This window comes from Sphaeramia orbicularis, chromosome 7 (assembly GCF_902148855.1).
Source record: "Sphaeramia orbicularis chromosome 7, fSphaOr1.1, whole genome shotgun sequence".
Taxonomy (NCBI): domain Eukaryota; kingdom Metazoa; phylum Chordata; class Actinopteri; order Kurtiformes; family Apogonidae; genus Sphaeramia; species Sphaeramia orbicularis.
The window spans coordinates 14,311,772-14,332,687 of NC_043963.1; the positions used below are offsets into that span (position 1 = coordinate 14,311,772).

General features: G+C 37.6%; 1 protein-coding gene across 1 annotated transcript in view; it reads left to right on the top strand.

Annotated features, from left to right (window-relative positions):
* Positions 1-492: 492 nt before the first annotated feature.
* Positions 493-20,916, top strand: part of LOC115421803 (contactin-3-like) — a 113,702-nt gene continuing 93,278 nt past the window's right edge. Inside the window, exons 1-3 of the mRNA XM_030137741.1 lie at positions 493-547; positions 3,355-3,490; positions 19,816-19,991. Coding sequence (XP_029993601.1) covers positions 493-547; positions 3,355-3,490; positions 19,816-19,991 — 367 coding nt within the window. The remainder of the gene's footprint in view (positions 548-3,354; positions 3,491-19,815; positions 19,992-20,916) is intronic.

Below are 20,916 nucleotides of genomic sequence, written 5' to 3' on the forward strand. Positions count from 1 at the left end.
CTAGGCGTTGGTCGCTCCCTTAATAGATTGGCGTGGGCTTCCTCCCATATGCCTCTGGTATCATCCTCTGACATGTCTGGGTGCAAGTTGGCCACTCCACAGGGCTCACAGAGTCACCGCCTGGATTCTCACTGATTAGAAATGTGAGAATGTGTCACAGGAAATAAGACATATCACAGCTTTCCACAGTAAATGTCAAATCCGGTATTATTGTTACTGAATTTCCACCATGAAAATCTACTCTTCCTGTCACTCTTGCTGATCGTAGCAGGCAGCGGGCGTGATACTGGATGCGACGGGGGTAAAAATGTGGTTTATTGTGTTTATTTTGGATTTTTTGGTGCATCCATTTTGGCAGGTTTTGGTGCTTTACACGTTAATTCTTGTTCTAACAGGTCAAGCTCCCCTCTCTCTCTCTCTCTCTCACGGAGAACACGAGTGCCATTTCAAAGCTTATTGGATGAGAGTCGCATTTGCCCTTGGCTGCCAAAGATGACGTTGCCATGGAAACAGCTTCTACTGTTATCAATCATCGACTGTCTGGCAGGTAAACCCCCTTTTTATGAGTAATGATTCTTTCACGTTTGGAAGTTTACAGGTGCCAGATGATGGCCGGAGAGTCGGAAATCATGTCAGTGTCAGAAATGATAGGATGGACCAGTTTTAAAACGAACACTCCTTAATATTGACTTCCATTCACAACACACACTGGACTCTTCATCTTTCTGTTCGCGCCTATCTGACCACAAACCTGATAGAGAGATACATTGTTGTTTGACTGTTTTGTACCTTTTTTTCTCCCCCCAAGGCATCAATTAGAAAAAGCTTAAACAGTACTCACACAGCAAATGGTCCCTTTTATTGAAAATAATGAACATTAATAATACCTTTTAAAGGTGACTCAGACAAAAGACCAAGGATTTTTCTTTGCAGTTCTTTTTCCCAAAAGTTTAAATGTGAGAGACGTTCCTTTTTTGTATCACATCTCAATCTTTATTAGTGTTTTGTTCACTTGAAGAACTGCCTTGTCAATAATAACAATAAGGACATGTTATTAGAAGTATATAATAATCTCTAATGTGTTATATTGTGAATGCTGATCCCATTTGGTTTTCTCCCAAGTTTCAAAGAGACACATGGTTCATAAGAGTGCCGGCTATTTGGAGAAACTTATCTTTATTTTTATTTAACCTTTATTTACCCAGGCAAGCAATTAAGAACAGATTCTTATTTACAAATGCAGCCTGATTAAAGAGCAATGGCTCCTCAAGGGGAAAGGGGTGGGGAGGAGGGGCTAGAAGTAAAGACAAGGTTATACAATATACAGACACAAACAGTTAATAAATAAGTAGATTACAACAATAACAGTGAGACATGTGAGTAGGGGTGTAAGAAAATATCAGTTTTGCAATATATCGCGATATTTCATTTCATAGTACTGTATCGATATTAAAAAGAACTGTATTGATATTTTTAGGTATTTATTCAAATACAGGTATTGTGGAGGTTCATTTTTGTTTTTTTTGGTTTTCTTTTTTGTTTATGTTTTATTTACTATTATTTAACACTCTTTTATTAAATAATGTTAGTTCATTTGTTGGGATTGCACAAAAATAATGTTATTATGTTAGTTTTGAACTGATAGAATATGAACATTTGAGCTGGATCTTAAACTGTAATGTCTGTAAAACATAATTTAAGTTTTAACACAGGAAAATTTCGCAATATAGTATTAGATCCTGTTCTGATCAAATAAAAATGTCTTTAGTATTTGTGCATATTTTTGGTGTAATTCCATTCTTCTAGGAAATAATCTTTAAAAACAAAAACAATTTTAAAAAAATTGCCTTTTTAACAGTATCGTCATATATCATATTGTGATCCTAGTATTGTGATTTGTATTGTATCGCCAGATTCTTGCCAATACACACTCCTACATGTGAGAGACAAATACTTAACAGGTGCAACAGTCAACTAAAATTTGTTGCAGGTTTTGCTTTAAAACAGTGAGAGATGTGAGGACAGTGAGTTTGAGGGTGTTTTCTAGAGTGTTCCAGTCATTAGCTGCAGCAAATCGGAAGGCGCTGCAACCAAAGACAGTGTGGGCTTTGGGAATGGTGAGTTTGATGAGATTACTGGACCTAAGATTGAGGGCAGAATGGGAGAGGTGCAGAAGGGAGGAGAGGTAAAGAGGTTGTTTTTCCAAGTAAGGTTTTGTAAATGAGCTGGAGCCAGTGGTGGAGCCATCTGATGTGGAGGGAACTATTGATAAAATTGTACATTTTTGATCCATCAGAATTAAATGAAATTTATAGTGTAAGTTCCCATCCGTACTTCTATAATTATGTATTACTATCCTTTATTTAACCATGAAAAAAATTAGTCTTTGACATTAAAAATCTCATTTGTTAGAGCATCCTGGCCGAGACAGCAGCAGCAGAAGTTAGAGAAAATAAAAATTTCATACAAATATCCACACTAAAAATATAAAAGTAAAACTCCGTGCTCAACCATACATGAAACACCATATATAAAGCATACACATAGAACACCGCTAATAATTTAAGAGGTACTAATTGTATGTAACAATACTCCTTAAATGCATCTCAAAGCAGACACTGGTTCAGTCCATTAGAAAAAAATCCCATTCATTTTATATGACTTTGAATGTATTTAAAGAGACTAGATCGTTCATTTTTAGCTCCTTCTGTGGGTTCTTCCAGGCAGTGGGAGCAGAACATTTAAAGATTTTCCTTCCCAGTTCGGTTCTGACTTTCAGAGCACATACAGATAACAGACCCTGGGATTGAAGACTATAATTACTAAAGTCATTGCAATGGATGTAGTTCACTAAATACGATGGAAGCAGACTAGAAATACGTTTATAAATAAAAGAATACCAGTATTTCAGTCTGCATGTAAAAGGATCTGACCATCCAACTCCAGCGTATAAAACACAGTGATGAGTGTGAGTTTGGAGGTTTATAACAAACCTAAGAGCTGCTGTAATATACCGAATCAAGAGTATCTAAGTACTGTGACGGAACATTCACATAAATGATGTCCCCATAATCCAGCACAGACATGAAAGTAGCAGCAACAAGTCTCTTTTTAGCCTCAAAGGAAAGACAAGATTTCATCTTGAAATAGAAGCTCAATTTTATCTTCAGTCTCTTTAAAATGTGCTGAATGTGAGGAGTGAAGGACAGTGAATCATCCATTAAAATACCAAAAGATCTGTTTTATCTGTCCCTGAATGTTATTTCTGCCATGACAGAGGAATTGTGGTCATATTAAATGTGCAATTTCTGCTGTTCTTCCTTCATGTTTGTCCTGGTTCTGTGTTTCTGACAGAGTGCCTGGACAGCGGGTCGTACCATGGTCCCAGATGGAGGATGGAACCAGGGGACTTGTTCATCCCCGTGGACTCCATAGAGGAAGAGGCCACTCTGACTTGTGACGCTAAAGGAAGCCCCCCTCCTCAGTACAGGTAAGAGGAGCACGATTAGGTTAACGTTGAAGAACTTATGCGTGGAACCAGCTTTACTTGGCTCGGCTCGGCTCAGTATTCCTGGAGACCGTTTCCATTACAAGATACTACCGACTGTACAGTACCTGGACGTCATAGCAATGCGGCGCGTTACTTCCATGTCGTCTGTTCAGAGAGTTGTTGAAAACTCGCTCGTTGCGTGTTGTCTCGTCTGAATTTTTACGTCAGCCACCAAAGACTGAATCTCCTCGACCGACCAAGGTGTAGTTTTGGGCTGTTATCATGTGGATTAATGTACCACTATATTTACTGTCCACTTCCGCATCTGTTTTTTGTAAAATGGTGGGTCACAGAGACAACTCTCTGACCAGTTAGTGGTCTGCAGTGTTTACACGTCACGTTTTAGTATCTGGTCCCCAGTCTTGGAACCTCGGCGGAGGTGATACCAAAAAAGTAGTACCAGGTACCAGATTCCGGGTCCTTTTTCGTAATGGAAATGCAAAAAGGCCGAGCCGAGTCGAGCCGATACCACGCAGTGGAAACGGGGCATTATTTTCATCTAATGTAGTCTATGAACAGATATCAGTAAGATTTTAAAGCAGTGTATGATGTTCTTCACCAATTTTTCATCAAATCTGTAAAACCCGAGTCATAGCCTAAGTATCATGAATCTGTTAGTCTTTCCGTCATTACGCACCTGAATCACTTCCCTCACAGTGAACAACTTTGAAATGTACTCAACATCCACAAATGGACGTCCATCAGTCCTGGTGCATCTACAGCCAGTCCGTCCATGAGAGTGGATTTCTCCTTCACTGTGGTTCTCCCCAAGGATTCTCATTTCCCACTGGGTTTTTGGAGTTTTTCCTTGTTGAGAATATAAATCCATTTCCTTCATCTGCTGTTTATTTGTTTGCTTTCATATCCAACTAATTCTGTAAAGCCCTGTGAGGCAACCTTGTTGTGATATAGGGCTCTACAAATAACATTGAATTGAATTGAAATTGAATACTCCACCACAAGCAATCTGTTTACATACCAAACCGATATGTCACTCAGGCCTTTTCGGAAATGGCTTCATTGCTGCGGCTGCGTGGAATTCCGAAAAGGAAAACAAACAGACTGCTTGTGATGGAGTACACTTCAAAGTTGCTCACCATAAGGGAAGTGCGTAATCATGGAAAGACTAACAAATTCATGATACTTAGGCTATGACTCGGGTTTTACAGATCTGATGCAAAATTGGTGTCGAACATCATACGCTGCTTTAATGAAACTGCTATTCTTATCAATACTGCTTTTCAATCCGGTTCTTCTACAGTATTCTTATTGGTTCTTTTTTAGGTTAGGGTTACAGTTCTAATCTTTGTTTATTGTGAATATAACTGTTACGGTCTCCAAACAATAAGAAAGTAAATCGGCTCAAAGGGAAAGGAGACCCCAACATAAAGAAAGGACACCATAGAAATTAAATGACTTTAAAGATTTTATTAATCAAATTAAACAAAAGTAACCCCGTTACTGAACAATGAAGTCATTTATGAAAATAACGAACTCAAAAAGGCAATACATACCAAAAATGAACTTAATGAACCAAAAGGACCTGGAGAAATAAATAAAATGGAGAGGGAAGGCAGGCCACGCCCTATAGGGACATAGAAGCTGCTCCCCCTCCATAACTGAAAAGAACTTATCCAACTAAATCTAAAACGAAAAGTTTGACCACCGGCCACCCCCAGGCTAAACTAAAAGAAATTAGCTTAAATGTTAACTAAAAAGGAAGAAGACTCCCTAGTTTAAGGCTTCAGCTGTGCTTGGACGGGTTTGCTGCGTCTGGGTCTGCTGAGGTCTTCATCTGACTGGCTTTTCTACCTGGCTGACAATCAGGGTAGCTGGTTCAGCGGATCATCTGCAGGTGTTTCGCCTGACTGAAAGAGCCACGAACAGGGTTACACAGTAAATGATGTCATGGCCCCACGCAACACCCCAACCCACGTTAAAACCAAACCACAAAGGGATTTGTATAAAAAGAAAGGAAAACATTCGAAAAGAAATGGGATGAAGTTTAATTTATTATAATCTCCCACCCGCTTACCCCATCCTTCTACCTATCCTAAATTCCTGTGTCAGATCCCATAAGTAACTGAAAAATCCTGCACGTATCAGACTAAATTCTGACTAAGCACAAAACACAGAAATGCTATACATATCGAGGATAGACTCTCTCCATTTTGCAACAGCATTTCACATCAAAATGTGAAAATGTGAAATGTAATCTTGAACATAATTGTGTAAAAGTATTGAACTGAATGCTTAAACAGTATTTTGAGCAGTATGGAAGTTTTCCTGCATCCTTCAGTTCTCTAAATCCACCTGCTCTGATTCTTTGAATGACAGATCAGATGATGTTCTGACTTTCAATCATTAACTCGTGTTGATGTCTGGGCTCCAGGCTGCCAGCATAACATAACACAACACACACTGGGCAGGCAAACTATAAGCTAAACATCCCTCTGCGCGTCTCTCCAGCTGTACTTGACAGACATTTCCCAGGTTTTATGACAGATACTTCATGTTTCTTCCTGAATATGTAAAAGACTTGTTGTCCACTAGTGAACTGTCCACTTCCCTGTGTAGTTTTGGGTGAACACAGGCCGCTGTCTCTGCCATGTCTGTGTGTTTGAGCTGCAGTGTGAGCAGAGACCCAAACCCAGGTCTCTCATCTGGATCGAAAATCGTAAAAATGCATCACAGATGAATGAATGTCTTAGTCAGAAATGGAGCTTGTGTGAAAAATTTACCACGCAGCCTTTATGTTGCTGTAATCCACAGGAGGCCTATTTTTCTTTCTCCAGTACTGTGAGGAAAACCAATAATGCCTGAGCTTATCAATACTCTGGTCTTTAATTATTTGGCCCCGGGGCCTATTTAGTACTGGGGTTCAGTTCCCATCCATAGTCATGTCCATTGATCACAATGTTTTGGACTTATTTTAAGGTTGAGCGATTTCTTGGCATTAAAATAATAGTGAATCCATAACTATTTCTGCTTTTCCACTGATCGTATCGGCTCACTTCACTTCAACGTGACACATTTTTGGCACCGACGTATTGCATCATCACTGCAGGTTGTCATAGCGATGCATGTAAAAGCATTGATTTATCCCCTCTACTTATTTATCTATTGTGATTTCTTATATTATTTCATTGGAAAATGGAGCTCATATCCCGCTTTCCATTGTTGACACAGACTCTAATCTAATGTAATATTAATCTAATTTAATCTAATCTAATCTAATCTAATAATCCAATTAACACATCGTCTTCAGCATGATCTGAAATCGAGCATAATTTGATTATCAGGATTTTTTTTATTGTGTGTTTCTCCCTCTTGTGTTTGCGGCACTAAAAGTAACCTCTTTTTGGGTTTTTTGTTTACATATGACACATAGGATCTCGGTCAAATACTGTAATTATCGACACAGCTGCGTGTACCCCCTGTTTTTCTCATAAATTGCTGAAATTACATCTCAGACGCTGGAACTAAAGACTGGCTAAGTAAAGCAAAGAGACTGAGGTCCTGCATTTGATTTGAACTTGATTTTTATTTGGATGGATGGATGGATGGATGGATGGATGGATGGATGGATGGATGGATGGATGGATGGATGGATGGATGGATGGATGGATGGATGGATGGATGGATGGATGGATGGATGGATGGATGGATAGATAGATAGATAGATAGATAGATAGATAGATAGATAGATAGATAGATAGATAGATAGATAGATAGATAGATAGATAGATAGATAGATAGATAGATAGATAGATAGATAGATAGATAGATAGATAGATAGATAGATAGATAGATAGATAGATAGCCGTTGGGAAATTTACAGGTTCCAGCAGTATCCACAAACTTAAAAACAATAATAGTAAAAAACGCTTTAAATTTCCACAAGGAGTCAATGCAAGAGTGTTTTGAGAGTCTGTGCAATGAATGAGTCTGTGCAAAGTGTGTGGTGTTTTAATTATAATGAAATATATATTGAATCCTTAAAAAATATTTTTATTAGTGATTTTTTTTCCTTTTTTATCAATTACTAGAAATTTCAGCCGGCTGCATGGTTGAAAAACACTGGCATAAGGGATAACAAATTTAGAGGTAACGTAGCCTTGACCTGATGAAGAATAAATGATGTTTGGTGCAAATCTAGCAGAATAGAACTTAAAAACAACAATAGTAAAAGCACAACTGTAAAAAAAAAAAAAAAAACACTTTAAATTTCCACAAGGAATCAGTGCAGTGTTTAGAGAGTCTGTGCAATGAATGAGTCTGTGCAAAGTGTGCAGTGTTTTAATTCTAATGAAATATATTTTGAATCATTAAAAAATATTTTTTATTAGTAATTAAAAAAAAAAAAAAATTGTTAATTACTAGAAAATTCAGGCGACCTCATGGTTGAAAAACACTGGCATAAGGGATAAGAAATTCAGATGTAACGTAGCCTCGACTTGTTGAAGAATAAATGATGTTTGGTGCAAATGTATGAATAGAACTTAAAAACAACAATAGTAAAAGCACAGCTGTAAAAAAAAACAAAAACAAAAAAAAAACACTTTAAATCTCCACAAGGAGTCAGTGCAGTGTTTAGAGAGTCTGTGCAATGAATGAGTCAGTGCAAAGTGAGTGGTGTTTTAATTCTAATGAAATATATTTTGAATCATTAAAAAATATTTTTTATTATTATTATTAATTACTAGAAAATTCAGGTGCCCTCATGGTTGAAAAATACTAGCGTAAGGGATAAGAAATTTAGATGTAACGTAGCCTCGACCTGTTGAAGAATAAATGATGTTTGGTGCAAATCTGGCAGAATAGAACGTTCTTCTCTAAACCATGCAGAACATTACACTGACTTAAATACAGACTTGTAAATTCAAGCAAGTAAATTTAAGCAGTTTTTTTTTTTTTTTTTAGCGAGGACTAGGATGATGTTTGCTCCCGGTTATTTTTCTCCAAATGAGAGTGAAATACAAACCGACAAGCTAAGCAGTGCCGTCTTTGTGGTTTCACTAATTCATATTGACTAACACGCCGCCAATCTGCCTCTTGTCTCGCCTGATAGTATCTTAGTGACACACGTGTCGCATCTTAATGATCGTCTCCTCTTGTAAGTCACCATGAGACCAATGAGACACCAGTCGCTACCAACAGGCATTGATTACAAGTGTCTTTGGTGTTCAATGGTGGAATTACTGCAGCACAGACAAGCTGAACGGTAGTGATGTGGAGAGCGCACACTCATTATTTCAGGCTTTTCACATTCCCTGCCTAAGACCAGGTATTACCATGTACTGATTAAAGGTGAGATGAGCATGTTAAATGTGGTGTCTCTTCAAGCTGGCTGTTCTCAGCTCTGCATGCCCCCAGCACCTTTCCTGCTCCTCTCTTGAAGTGTAAATGGGCTCTCACTGTCCTCCTCCCATCCTTTTTTTTTCTTTTCTTCTGACTTTGCCTTCCCTATCCCACTCCTGTCACTCACAAAGAGATGAGATTTCCATAGCGCGCACACTGTAGGAGCAGAGGAAAAAAACTGCATCTCATATAGGAAACCGTCCTCCCTACGGTGCCTCGTAAAAGAGATACAGTACCAGTCTAAACAGAAGGTGACTGGCCTAACCTTTACCTGACATAATGTTTGATTCCTGTGGCTCCGAAACTGCAGGATTATTGCAAATTCTTGAGTTTTTATGTGGTCAGATGGTCAGACGACATGTGTTGGCAAAATGAGTCTCAAGCGGTGTGATTCAGTGTGGAGTTGCTATTCAATCACCGGCCCAGCGTTCAAGGCGTCACTTAACAGTAGAGGCAATTCAGAGCAGGTCAAAACGAGGTGAAAACGGTGACTCAGGTATAAAGAGCAAAATGCATGTGGGTAGACACAAACACCTGTGGGTTCACTCCGGGGTTCAGGAGGATGCTTCAAATCTCAGGCAGTCAGACGGTGAATTCATTAAAAATCTGGCCTTAAAGGTTCAATAATGTAAGACCTGCGAGTGGTTATGCGCTTACTTGAAGTGTATGTCTTCAAAGCGTACACTCTGAAACAAGCTTCACATAGGGCAGCACAAATTATGCATGTTGAATCTTTAAAATCACTCATTAATTGGTCTATTTTTATTAATGTATAAACATCACGCAGGTTGGGATAGTTCATATTTGGTTGCAGGAGGCTCGCAGCATAAACACTGTGTTCTAGACAGTGAAAATTATTGAAATTGGCTGCAAGATTTCATTGCTCCAGGCAATATATGCGAGAAAAGTCCATTTTATGCACAAACATGATCAAATCTGATAAATATTACCTGGAATGCACTGTATATTTATCTGTTGCATGTGTTGTGGTCCAGTTACCCGTCGGTTTTCATTGCATCCATGTTAACAGGTTAGACTAGCTTTGTGCCAAACATTGTAGAGCAGTGTGTTATTAATAAAATGGACCAAACAGATGTATTTTCATATTTTAGGTAAGCATCTCACAGTCCAAACAAACAATGAAAAGCCCTACCGAGGGAGGATACAAAATTATTACAGGCACTTTTAGCAGCCAGCAGGAAATCTATTACAAGAAGATGGTTTAACCCAACTCCAGCAACAATAGAAGATTGGTACAGGATCATCTTGCAAATAATCAAAATGGAAAAATTGTATGTGTGTATAAATATATATGTATTTATATATAATTTTCTTTGTCTTATTTCGTAGAAATGTGGTTGGCTATATGTACAAACTTGTTATTATCGTTATTATTACCCATTTATTTACTTATTTACTTTATTTACATAAAACCTTTTTTTTTGCATGTGTGCGCTTCATGGACACGTCCACAATCATTTATACATGCAGATAAATGTGCGTGTAAGTAAGTGTAAATAGTTTTGTTTGTACAGGGTGGGGAAGCAAAATTTACAATGAACATTTAGTTGTTTTTTCTCAGCAGGCACTACGTCAATTGTTTTGAAACCAAACATATACTGATGTCATAATCATACCTAACACTATTATCCATACCTTTTCAGAAACTTTTGCCCATATGAGTAATCAGGAAAGCAAACGTCAAAGAGTGTGTGATTTGCTGAATGCACTCGTCACACCAAAGGAGATTTCAAAAATAGTTAGAGTGTCCATAAAGACTGTTTATAATGGAAAGAAGAGAATGACTATGAGCAAAACTATTACGAGAAAGTCTGGAAGATACTATTAAAGAAGAATGGGAGAAGTTGTCACCCGAATATTTGAGGAACACTTGTGCAACTTTCAGGAAGCGTGTGAAGGCAGTTATTGAGAAAGAAGGAGGACACATAGAACAAAAACATTTTCTATTATGTCAGTTTTCTTGTGGCAAATAAATTCTCATGACTTTCAATAAACTAATTGGTCATACACTGTCTTTCAATCCCTGCCTCAAAATATTGTAAATTTGGCTTCCCCACCCTGTATATATATATAATCTTTATTACCATTCATGTTATTGTTCTACAAAGTAGGATGACCATGAAAAGCATTGATCTTCACAAATCACTCTTCTGTTATGTTTCGCACTGCAAAGTCTATGTTTACATGACAATATTCATGTAACAAAGATGCACAAATTACTTTTTTTTCCTTTCAGTTAGCAATATTGACACCCTTTTTTTCTTTTTCAAAAAAACAAAAAACAAAAAAACAAGAAAAAAAAACAAAAAAAAACAGAGAGAACAGTGTACTTTGTTCCAATGATGTCCTGTGTAATATCTTATGACACTGTTCTGAATAAAAATTTGAATAAAAAAAATGGAAAAATTGACTGTCAGAATCCAGAGGGATACATTTGATCATATTTTGGACAAATGGATCAAGTCTGCATCCACTAGCTGCCCAGAATTTTTATCACTCCTCTAAAAATATCCTCTTTTATATCATTTCTTTGTATTTGTTCTTTGTTTGAAGTTTTTCTGTATAAAATGTTTAAAGGAGTGGTATTTTGCTTTTTTAAGTGGAATTATGCATTTTCAAACATTTCCCTGTGGTCTACATAAACTGTAAATGCTATGCTTGGGTCGGAATTCTTCATTATTACACCCCACAGGTCCATCTTGAACCCTATTTCTGAGTAATGACACCAGAAAGGTCGTTTTGAGTGCTGGCCCTTTGAATGCAAATGAGCCGCTTCATGTCCCGCCCCCTCCAGGTTGTTGACCGTGCTGCTCTGTCCTGTTCAACCACTTGTGTTCATTAATACAACCAACAGCTGAACATTTGAGGTTATCGGCTCGAAGTGTGGACATATTTTCAGTTTTTACTCCAACAGCTGCTGCTGATAAACAATTATGTTGTACTCAGAGAAATGTTCATTGGAAGTCTTGACCTTATTTGTGCAAATGTCGTGACGTAACTAGTTATAAAATGTAACAAATTAAGAAGGAATTGAAAGGGGTTGTAGAAATCCACTCAATTTTTGCCAAAATGAATTTAAAGATAGCTTTGCAGCACTTGGAGGGTTCAAATTCAGAGTTTTTGGATGATTATAGTCCCCAAATAGACAAGTAAATGTTCCAAAGACTAATAAAAGTGGGTTTAGCAAAATATGCCCCCCTTTAAGAACCCAGAGGTACTGTCTGTAGCACTATGATTCTTTTTGAATGAGAAATACAAAACTATAAGCACCCAGTTCATATGTTTTGTTTTGGGTTTTTTTGTATGTATAAAATATGAAACATGAAACGGGCTCTAATAGATATCATCTGTAAGAATGGTAATGTTGGAGATATTTTGTCACCTTTTCCAATAAAAATTAAATGAAATAAAAGAAACAAACAACAAAAAAAGCCCTGCCTGTAGTTGAATTAATATTACATTGTCCAGCAGAATTGGCTTGAGTCTGACTTTGGTCATAATTTTGTGAATCGAGACTTTCTTGACTTAGTAACAAAAGACTCAACTTATGCTGCATTTCCACTACCTGGAACCGGCTCGACTCGGGTACCAGGTACTATTCCTGGAGACCGTTTTCATTACAGGATGCTACTGACTTTAGAGTACTTGGTTGTCGTAGCGACGTAACTTCCATGACATCTCCTCAGAGAGTTGATAAACTCGCTCGTTGTCCTGTCAATCTCACACTGAATTTTTTCGTCGGCCACCAAGGACAGAAATGTCTGAATCTCTTCGACCGAACACGGTGTAGTTTTGTGGGCTGCCATCATGTGGATTAACCTACCGGTATATTTACTGTAAACTTCCGAATCTGTTTTTTAGAAATAGCGGGTCACACATTGATGACGCAATGACACAGACAACTCTTTGTCCAATCAGTGGTCTGCAGTGTTAACACATCACGTTTTAGCATCTCTTCCCCCCTTTTGGAGCCTCGGTGGAGCAGATACCAAAAAACTAGTACTGGGTACCAGATTCCAGGTCCTTTTACGTAATGGAAACGCTAAAAGGCTGAGTCGAGTCAAGTCGAGCTGGTACTACGTAGTGGAAATGCGACATTAGACATCGTGTCATCTGACTTGACTAATGCCATGTTTCCAATACCTGGAACCGGCTCGACTCAGCTCGACCAGGCACTATTCCTGGAGACCATTTCCATTACAGCATACTACCGACTTTAGAGTACCTGGTTGTCATGACGATGTGGTACATAACTTCCCTGACGCCTCCTCAGGGAGTTGCTGATAAACTTGTTCATTGCATGTTTTCTCGTCAAACTCATGCTGAATTTTTACATCGACCACCAAATACTGAATTTCCTCGAACGACCATGGTGTAGTTTTTGGGCTGTCATCATGTGGGTTAACCTACCGCTATATTTATTGTAAACTTCTGCATCTGTTTTTTGTAAAACAGCGGGTCACAGAGACAACTCTCTGACCAATCAGAGGTCTGCAGTGTTTACACGTCATGTTTTAGTATCTGGTCCCCAGTCTTGGAACCTCGGCGGAGGTGATACCAAAAAACTAATACCGGGTACAAGATTCCAGGTCTTTTTTTGTAATGGAAATGCAAAAAGGCCGAGTTGAGTCGGGTCAAGCCGGTACCATGTAGTGGATATGCGGCATTATACTGATGACAAATGACCTGACAAGTCATCCTGGTCAGAAACATTGAGAGGTCACATTTGACTGTTGAAATATTAGACTGACTTCGAATGCAGTGTGTTTCAGAGACATAGAAGGAATGAAAAATGCATCTGACAATTTAAACACCGCTCACCATTGATTCTTTAGGAAGCTTGTAACTGACAGCGTAACATCTCATGTGTGACAGATGATGAGACATTTGGATGACTTGACTTGTCTTGCTTGGTTTTCACAACAGGACCTCCTTTGAGACATAACCCTTAAGCACCTAGACCTATCAAATCCATTTTTCCTCTAAATTTAACCCCTCCTAAGTGACATATCACCATTTATTATAACATTATTCTCTACATTTTGCATCAGGTATTCTCTTAGATTTAATTCACTGACATTTAGATGTTCACAAAAGCTCAGAGTAAATTCAAAGGTTATATCAAAACAGAGAAAACTGGAGGAAAGGTGACATTTTCAGCAAAGTATATCTTTAACTGAACACAAAAATAAGCTACAATCACTGTCATTTGTAAAACTACACAGGTTTTACGGGTCAGTCAGTGTTGCTGATGATGACTGTGTTTCCACCTTTTCTACGGAGCCTCAGAAAGTGCACAAAAGCCACATCTCAAGCTGCTGAAAAGCTGAAAAACTGCATTTTACCTGAATTATTTAACTGCATAGAGAGGATTAATGGTGGAAAAGTTATAAAACATTTTAGATCAGTCGATACTTTCGGTCTCTGATGGACGTTTTAGGTTTAGAGTCAAGACTTATTGGAGACTTGCACACTGGGGCGCCATAAAGGGGATGTAGACATGACAAATTCATGGGGCCCAGCATTTGTAGGGGGTCCAGTGGATATAGGTTAGAACTTGTGAAAATTTCATGTAAGCTCTGCAGTAAAAGAGAGGCATAAAAGCTGGGAGTCAGATGTTCAAAGTAAACTCTCAGGGGTCTGAGCCTATTTTGGCCGTTATTCAGTACTTTTGATTTTGCCTTTATATACTCTATAAAGAAATGTTTACTATACCCGTGTTTGGTATCTTTTTTTTCACTACAACTTCATTTATCTCATCTACTTTTTATTTTTTTCACTTTAACCTACTATATCAACATAAAAGGCCAAATAACACATCAAAATTTATAAAAATAAGATATGAAAAATGTATATAATTTATTGCATAAATAATACAAAGATGCTTAATGAACCTTTTCAAAGACTTTAAAAGTGAATATTGGTTCCAAATATTAGGTATATAAAATTAAAATTGTAATAAATTAAAACTATACTCAAATATTTGACTTAAAAGCATATCTTTAAATAGGGATTTTCTCCAGTTTCCAGTGACCATGGATCCTTAAGGGTTAAGTTTTGCTTTTGTTTTCACGCCCGTTGTGGTTGTTATGGCACTGATGAAACACATCCCTATATCTGCAGTTGTTACACTACGTCCCCCCCCCGCCCCGCCAACTCAGTCCAACGATAGATTTACAGACAATTTATTTTTTAAAGGGCCCACAACGTTTATCTTCCATGGGGTCGACAATTGGTAGTGGCGCCCCAGCTTGTATGTATGTCTTTTGTTTAGACCTGTTTCTCAACCTTTTTTTAAACAAATGCCCACTAACGGCATTACGAGCCTCCTGCCCCCCCCATTCCCAAAAACAAATTTGCAACCACAACAGACCTGCTTGCAGGTTATATATCTCAGTAGGTAAAGCACCCCTTGCCTCATCTTTGGCGACCCAGCACCCCCCAAAAAAAAATTTGAGACCAGGGGGTATGTGTCTCTGTTATACATTGGACATGGGCTCCTTACACTGGGGAGAGGGTGATGTATAATGTTATAATGTACAACAGTAACAAACGCCCCCCATTTTTGCCTGAGTGCCCCCCCGCTCAGCTTTCTCGTTCCAGACACACACACCCCACCGATGATGTCCCAACGCCCCCTGGGGGATGGTACCGCCCCCGTTGAGAAACACTGGTCTAGACTATGTCACAAAAAATATTCCAGTTGCTCACCTGACTGCTTTTAACCTTTTACTTTCTTTATTTAAATAAAATTATGGCAAAATTAAATCATTATTGTAGCGTATCAAAGAAAGTGATTGTAGAAGATAAGGCTGAGTTTAGCTATGGGAGACACACAGCCCAGGTATTAGGAATCAAAGCAATTAAATCCCACCTAAGAACTAAGGAAGCATAGAATCGACAAGTCAAGAAAAGTCAAACTAATACGGAAAAAAAAAGTCCCTAACACTAAGCAATGGATGTCACTTTTTAATTGTGAATTTGGTCTAAAAAAGTCTAAAATAAGCTGTAATCACCCTGACCTGAGCACATATTTTGTGCTGTATCTGTCACCAATTCAGTTCTAAAGTCAGCAGAATAATTCTTAAACTCATTAGCAGTTTGTTTGGAAAGTCCAACTGTAGAAGTTTACAGAGTCAACACTTAAACAGCTAATTAGTTGTTTAGTTTGTCTGGAATTTGCTCTACAAATAATCAAATTCTGACAAGATTCATTCACTTGTATTAAATCACTCATTAAATATTGAACATACCTGCTGCAATGTCACAAATACTTAGATAAATTAATTTAAACGTACATGTAAACGCAAGTGTCAAGGGATTTTAGTAATATAAATGTTTAGTTGATGGCAAAAACTTGTATCTCCCGTAACCTCTATTAAGAAATTTTTCGATTTTTTCTTATTAAAATGATCTTTGTGGTTTAACTTTTGGAAAGATGGGTCATTACATCCTCCACCTCTTTTATTTTCACTCATGAAAGCCAGATTTTAAGAGCAAGGCAACAAAAGCCAGTAAAGAAATAGTTATTATACAATAACTGCCTTGAAAAAAGAAGATTTTAGAAAACCGTGCTGTCCTTGAACTCACCAATGCTCTATTTTTGAGTAGCATTTAAGAGGGATGGATGGTTGTGGTGGCAGAGTAAGAAAGTCTTTTTTAGTGAATAATGAAAGTTGCTTCAATAAATAAATTAACCTCATCTTTTAAGGGTTCTTTCTGGGCTTTTTTCTTCCCGGTTCTTTGTGATAACACCATCTGAACTCCTCTGCACCGCCCTGTGTTTTTTTTAATTAAATTCCCACGCCTGCTAAGCCTAGGAAAGATGTAATAGAAGGTGAAAAGCTGTGTAAAAGGCATCCTTTTGTTACATCAGCCCGCTGTTACCTCTTGCCAAGTGCTAATGTTTTGTCCTAATGAGAAGTCAAAGGTGGGATAATGTCACATTATGTAAATATAATGTGACAGAGAAGAGGTGATTATGTTTAAGACTGATGATGATATCTAGGATGGATTCTAAAACCTTTATCTGCTGCTTCCCTTAAATAGCAGAGGACAGCTTTGTGCGCGATACTCTAAGATTAAACTTTAATGATCCCTGCGGGGGGAAATGGGATAGTTGCTGCAGCAAATAGTGATAAAGCTGTAAGAAAAACTGAATAAAGATACAGTAGCATTAATAAGACATTTCCATTGTAGGGATTATATTAACACATAGCCAGGTAAAGTAATAAAACAAGTGTGGGCTGCTGTAGCATTAGGATATATTTATACAGACAAAAATGAACAAAAAACCTAAAATATATGCATGAATGAATCCTAAACGAGCACCAGTGAGCAAAAGCATCTACTGATTTGAAATATTTAAGAACATTTGACCCACTAATCCTATCAATATGTTGAAATAATTCAAGTAAAATACAGTTTCTCAGCTTTTCAGCGTGTCTTATTCGGATTTTTAGAGACTCTTTAGTGAACATGGAAACACTATCATCTACTGTTACATTGATTCACCAACAAAATCCATGTAGTTTATATTTTTATACATTTGGGTACTTCTATGAAACTGGTTATATTTTGGTACCTGGCAGTTTACCAGCTTTTTTAGACCCAGTACTAAAAGAGGAATTTAGACATATTTTCCCCCAGGATGTACCTAATGATGACCTCCGATAATGGCAAAAAAAAATTATACTCTTACTCTGAGCCATCCCAAAATTAATGAATTTTTAATAAAATATTGGGTCCAAAAATAGGACCAAAAAATAGGATGTGGAAAACATGGTTGTAAATTGTCTTGTATACCACTATAAATAAAGACACTGTTAAATTTGATGATCCTAGTGGTTTTTCTAACCCAGACTTGTGAGTTTTTCATGAATCTCGGTCTCATTCCAGGTTTTGCGTGTAACCCATTGTGTCCACTGGCGTTACATGCAGAACCTGCCCATTTAAATGCATATAAATCAGAAATGTTTTATTCCTTCAGCTATCACACTTTTAAACTCTGGCCATTTTAGTCATTTTATTCATTTTACATGAGATTTTTTTTTCTTTTGTTATGTTAACAGAACCAACATGGTCTTTTAGTCTTTTAGCCTGTATTGGTATTTATTGATTATTTATTGTTAATTATTTAAATGCATTTATTCATAGTTGCTTCCAGCGATCTTGTATTTGTATACTGATTTATTTTTGTTTGTCACATTGCACTTTGGATGTGGGGTGATGTCTGTGATAAGCTGCAAATGAATTGCCCGTATGGGATAAAAAAAGTTTTCTGAATCTGAATGATTTTGCAACCGCAGTCATTTTTGTGAAACACTCTGCCTTGCATAATTAGTTTGATTCCCAAAATGTACCTGTGAGAGAATAAAAAGATATTCTAAAAAATTATTGCACGTAATTTTTGTGTCCTTTGACCATGTTACATGCAGATTTTTGTATTAAATACAATGTAAAATAATATAAAATGTGTTTTATCTGAAAAATAGTTTGTCTTTTATCTCAGTAAGTACTTGTTTTCAAAAAAGACCCAAAGTGCTTCCAAACTTGCTTCATAACATTAGTCTACATCTGGTTTGAATTTTTAGCCCCCATGTCCAGTTTCATAGAAGCACTCACTTATACTGCTTATGTCTTTAACTTCTATTTGCTCGTATCTTTTAACCTCTATACTTTGATTCTGAGATATTTCTGCATAAAGTACTTGAATGTGTACAAATGGCAAATAAAACCAGTAATAATCTAGTCTGACAAATGACAGTAGTTGTAGACACACTGTGATCAGCTGTTGATATCTTCTGCTGAAAAACTGCCTTTTCTTCAGTTTTCTTTGTTTTAATATAATAATGTTTGGATTAACTTTGACCTTTGATGAAAATCTACATTATCAGCAAATTAAATTCTAAATTAAATGCTAAATACAGAGAATGATATTATCATAAATAGTGTAGAATTGCTTAGGAAAGGTCACATGTAGAGGGAAAAAATCATTTAGAAGTTGCAGCAGTAGTTCTAGGTGTTAAATATGCGGTTCATATATGAATATTGGATGTGTTATTGTATTGTCATCTTAGAAATATATTTAATTTTGAATGTACATTTATCTAACTCATGGTGATGGATAAAATCTGATATAATTCTGTGTATACTGCAACAAGTTTGAACAAATCCTATAAAAAAACAAACATGAAATTTACATTTGTTTACTTCATCTCTGCAGACGTTTAATCTCCCCTCACCTTTGCTTCCCATCCTCGACTCTATACAGAATATAGGTGTTATTTTTTTTTAGAAAAGTTAAGTAGTTTTTCAGAACAACTCAACAGCTTCCTGCTCAAACGGCTGTGAATTATAGAGCGTTTTTGGGGGATGTTTTCAACAATAGGTTAAAATAAGTTTGGTCATATCTGTGGATTTCTCAGTTTTAATGGAAAAAAAACAAGTCACCAGTTGCAGCAGTGTGGCTCACTGATGTGTGATTTATTTATTTTTGTCCTTTTCTTTTAGCGCTGAAGCTCTGTGGCGCAGAAGAATAAGCTACAAACATCAATATTCAGCTGCACAGGAAATGCATTTAGTCGAATCCATTCATATTTTGTTTGGTCGTCTGTGTGTTTGTTGACAATAACAACAATATAGAATATCACCAGTGTTACAGCTTCGGGAAAACTGTTTGCTTTGTTTAGTTTTATGCAGTGTTGAAGCTCTGAAAGATCCAAGATGCACTCAGTATAAACACTGACTATATTTGATTCGTACTTCAGTGAGTGACTTCAGTGAGTTGTATTCCATCCTCACCTCCTGTCTGACCACCTTGGTTGGTCAGAGAAATGGACGGTGCGTTTTGCCAGGGACTGATGGTGTCTTTGCCCTCACAGATGGTCATTGAATGGGACTCTCATAAATCTGGGCCTGGATCGCCGGCGGCGTCTGTCTGGGGGCAACCTCATTATAAGCAGTCTGGACCGCTATCAGGACGCAGGGATGTACCAGTGTATGGCCTACAACACTGTAGGAGCCATCCTCAGCAGGAGAGCCAGTCTGCAGTTCGCCTGTAAGTTATGCCAGTGTGTGACGCCTTTTACTGCAATGTACCATCATTTCACTTTCATTACATGTACTGTATGTTCCGGACTATAGAGTGCACCTGAATACAGTGGTCCCTCGTTTATCGCGGGGGTTACATTCTAAAAATAACCCGCAATAAGCGAAATCCGCGAAGTAGTCAGCTTTATTTTTTACAATTATTATATATATGTTTTAAGGCTGTAAAACCCCTCACCACACACTTTATACACTTTTCTCAGATAGGCATTAACATTTTCTCACATTTTTCTCTTGTTTAAACACTCTCAAAGTTCAAACCTTCGTAGATTTTAAAAAATAAGTACAGTATTATAGAATACAATAACTTCTACCTTCCTTCAGCATGTCCAGAAGTCCAACTTTTTGTGCGATGGTTAGCATCTTCCTCTGCCTTTTGGGTGCGACCGCAGGTGCCTTTGTCAGTGCAGAATGTTTCGTCGACATTGTGGGTTTTGTCAGGGAGAAAACTTGCAAACATACAGCACTTCAGAGTCACACTGCTAGCGATTGAACATTTATGTAAATTTGGCAAACCGAACGCATTCTGTACTGTACAGGAGACACAGCACGGAGGAGATTGATTGACAATGATCTACAGTCCCTTAGCCAATCAGGACGCAGAACACAATGCGCGTTCATACGCTGTAAAAAAAAGCATGCAAAATTACACTAAAAAAAATCTGCGAAACAGTGAGGCTGTGAAAGGTGAACCGCGTTAGACTGAGGGACAACTGTATAAGCCACACCCACCAAATTTTAAAAGAAAAAACTAGAAGCACTCGGAGAGCGCAGACCTCCGCCAAGGCTGATCAGTGGCCCCCCCCATGGGCCCCCTCACCCCCGATCACCACCAAAATTGAATCATTTCTTCCTTATCCCATTTCCAACAAACC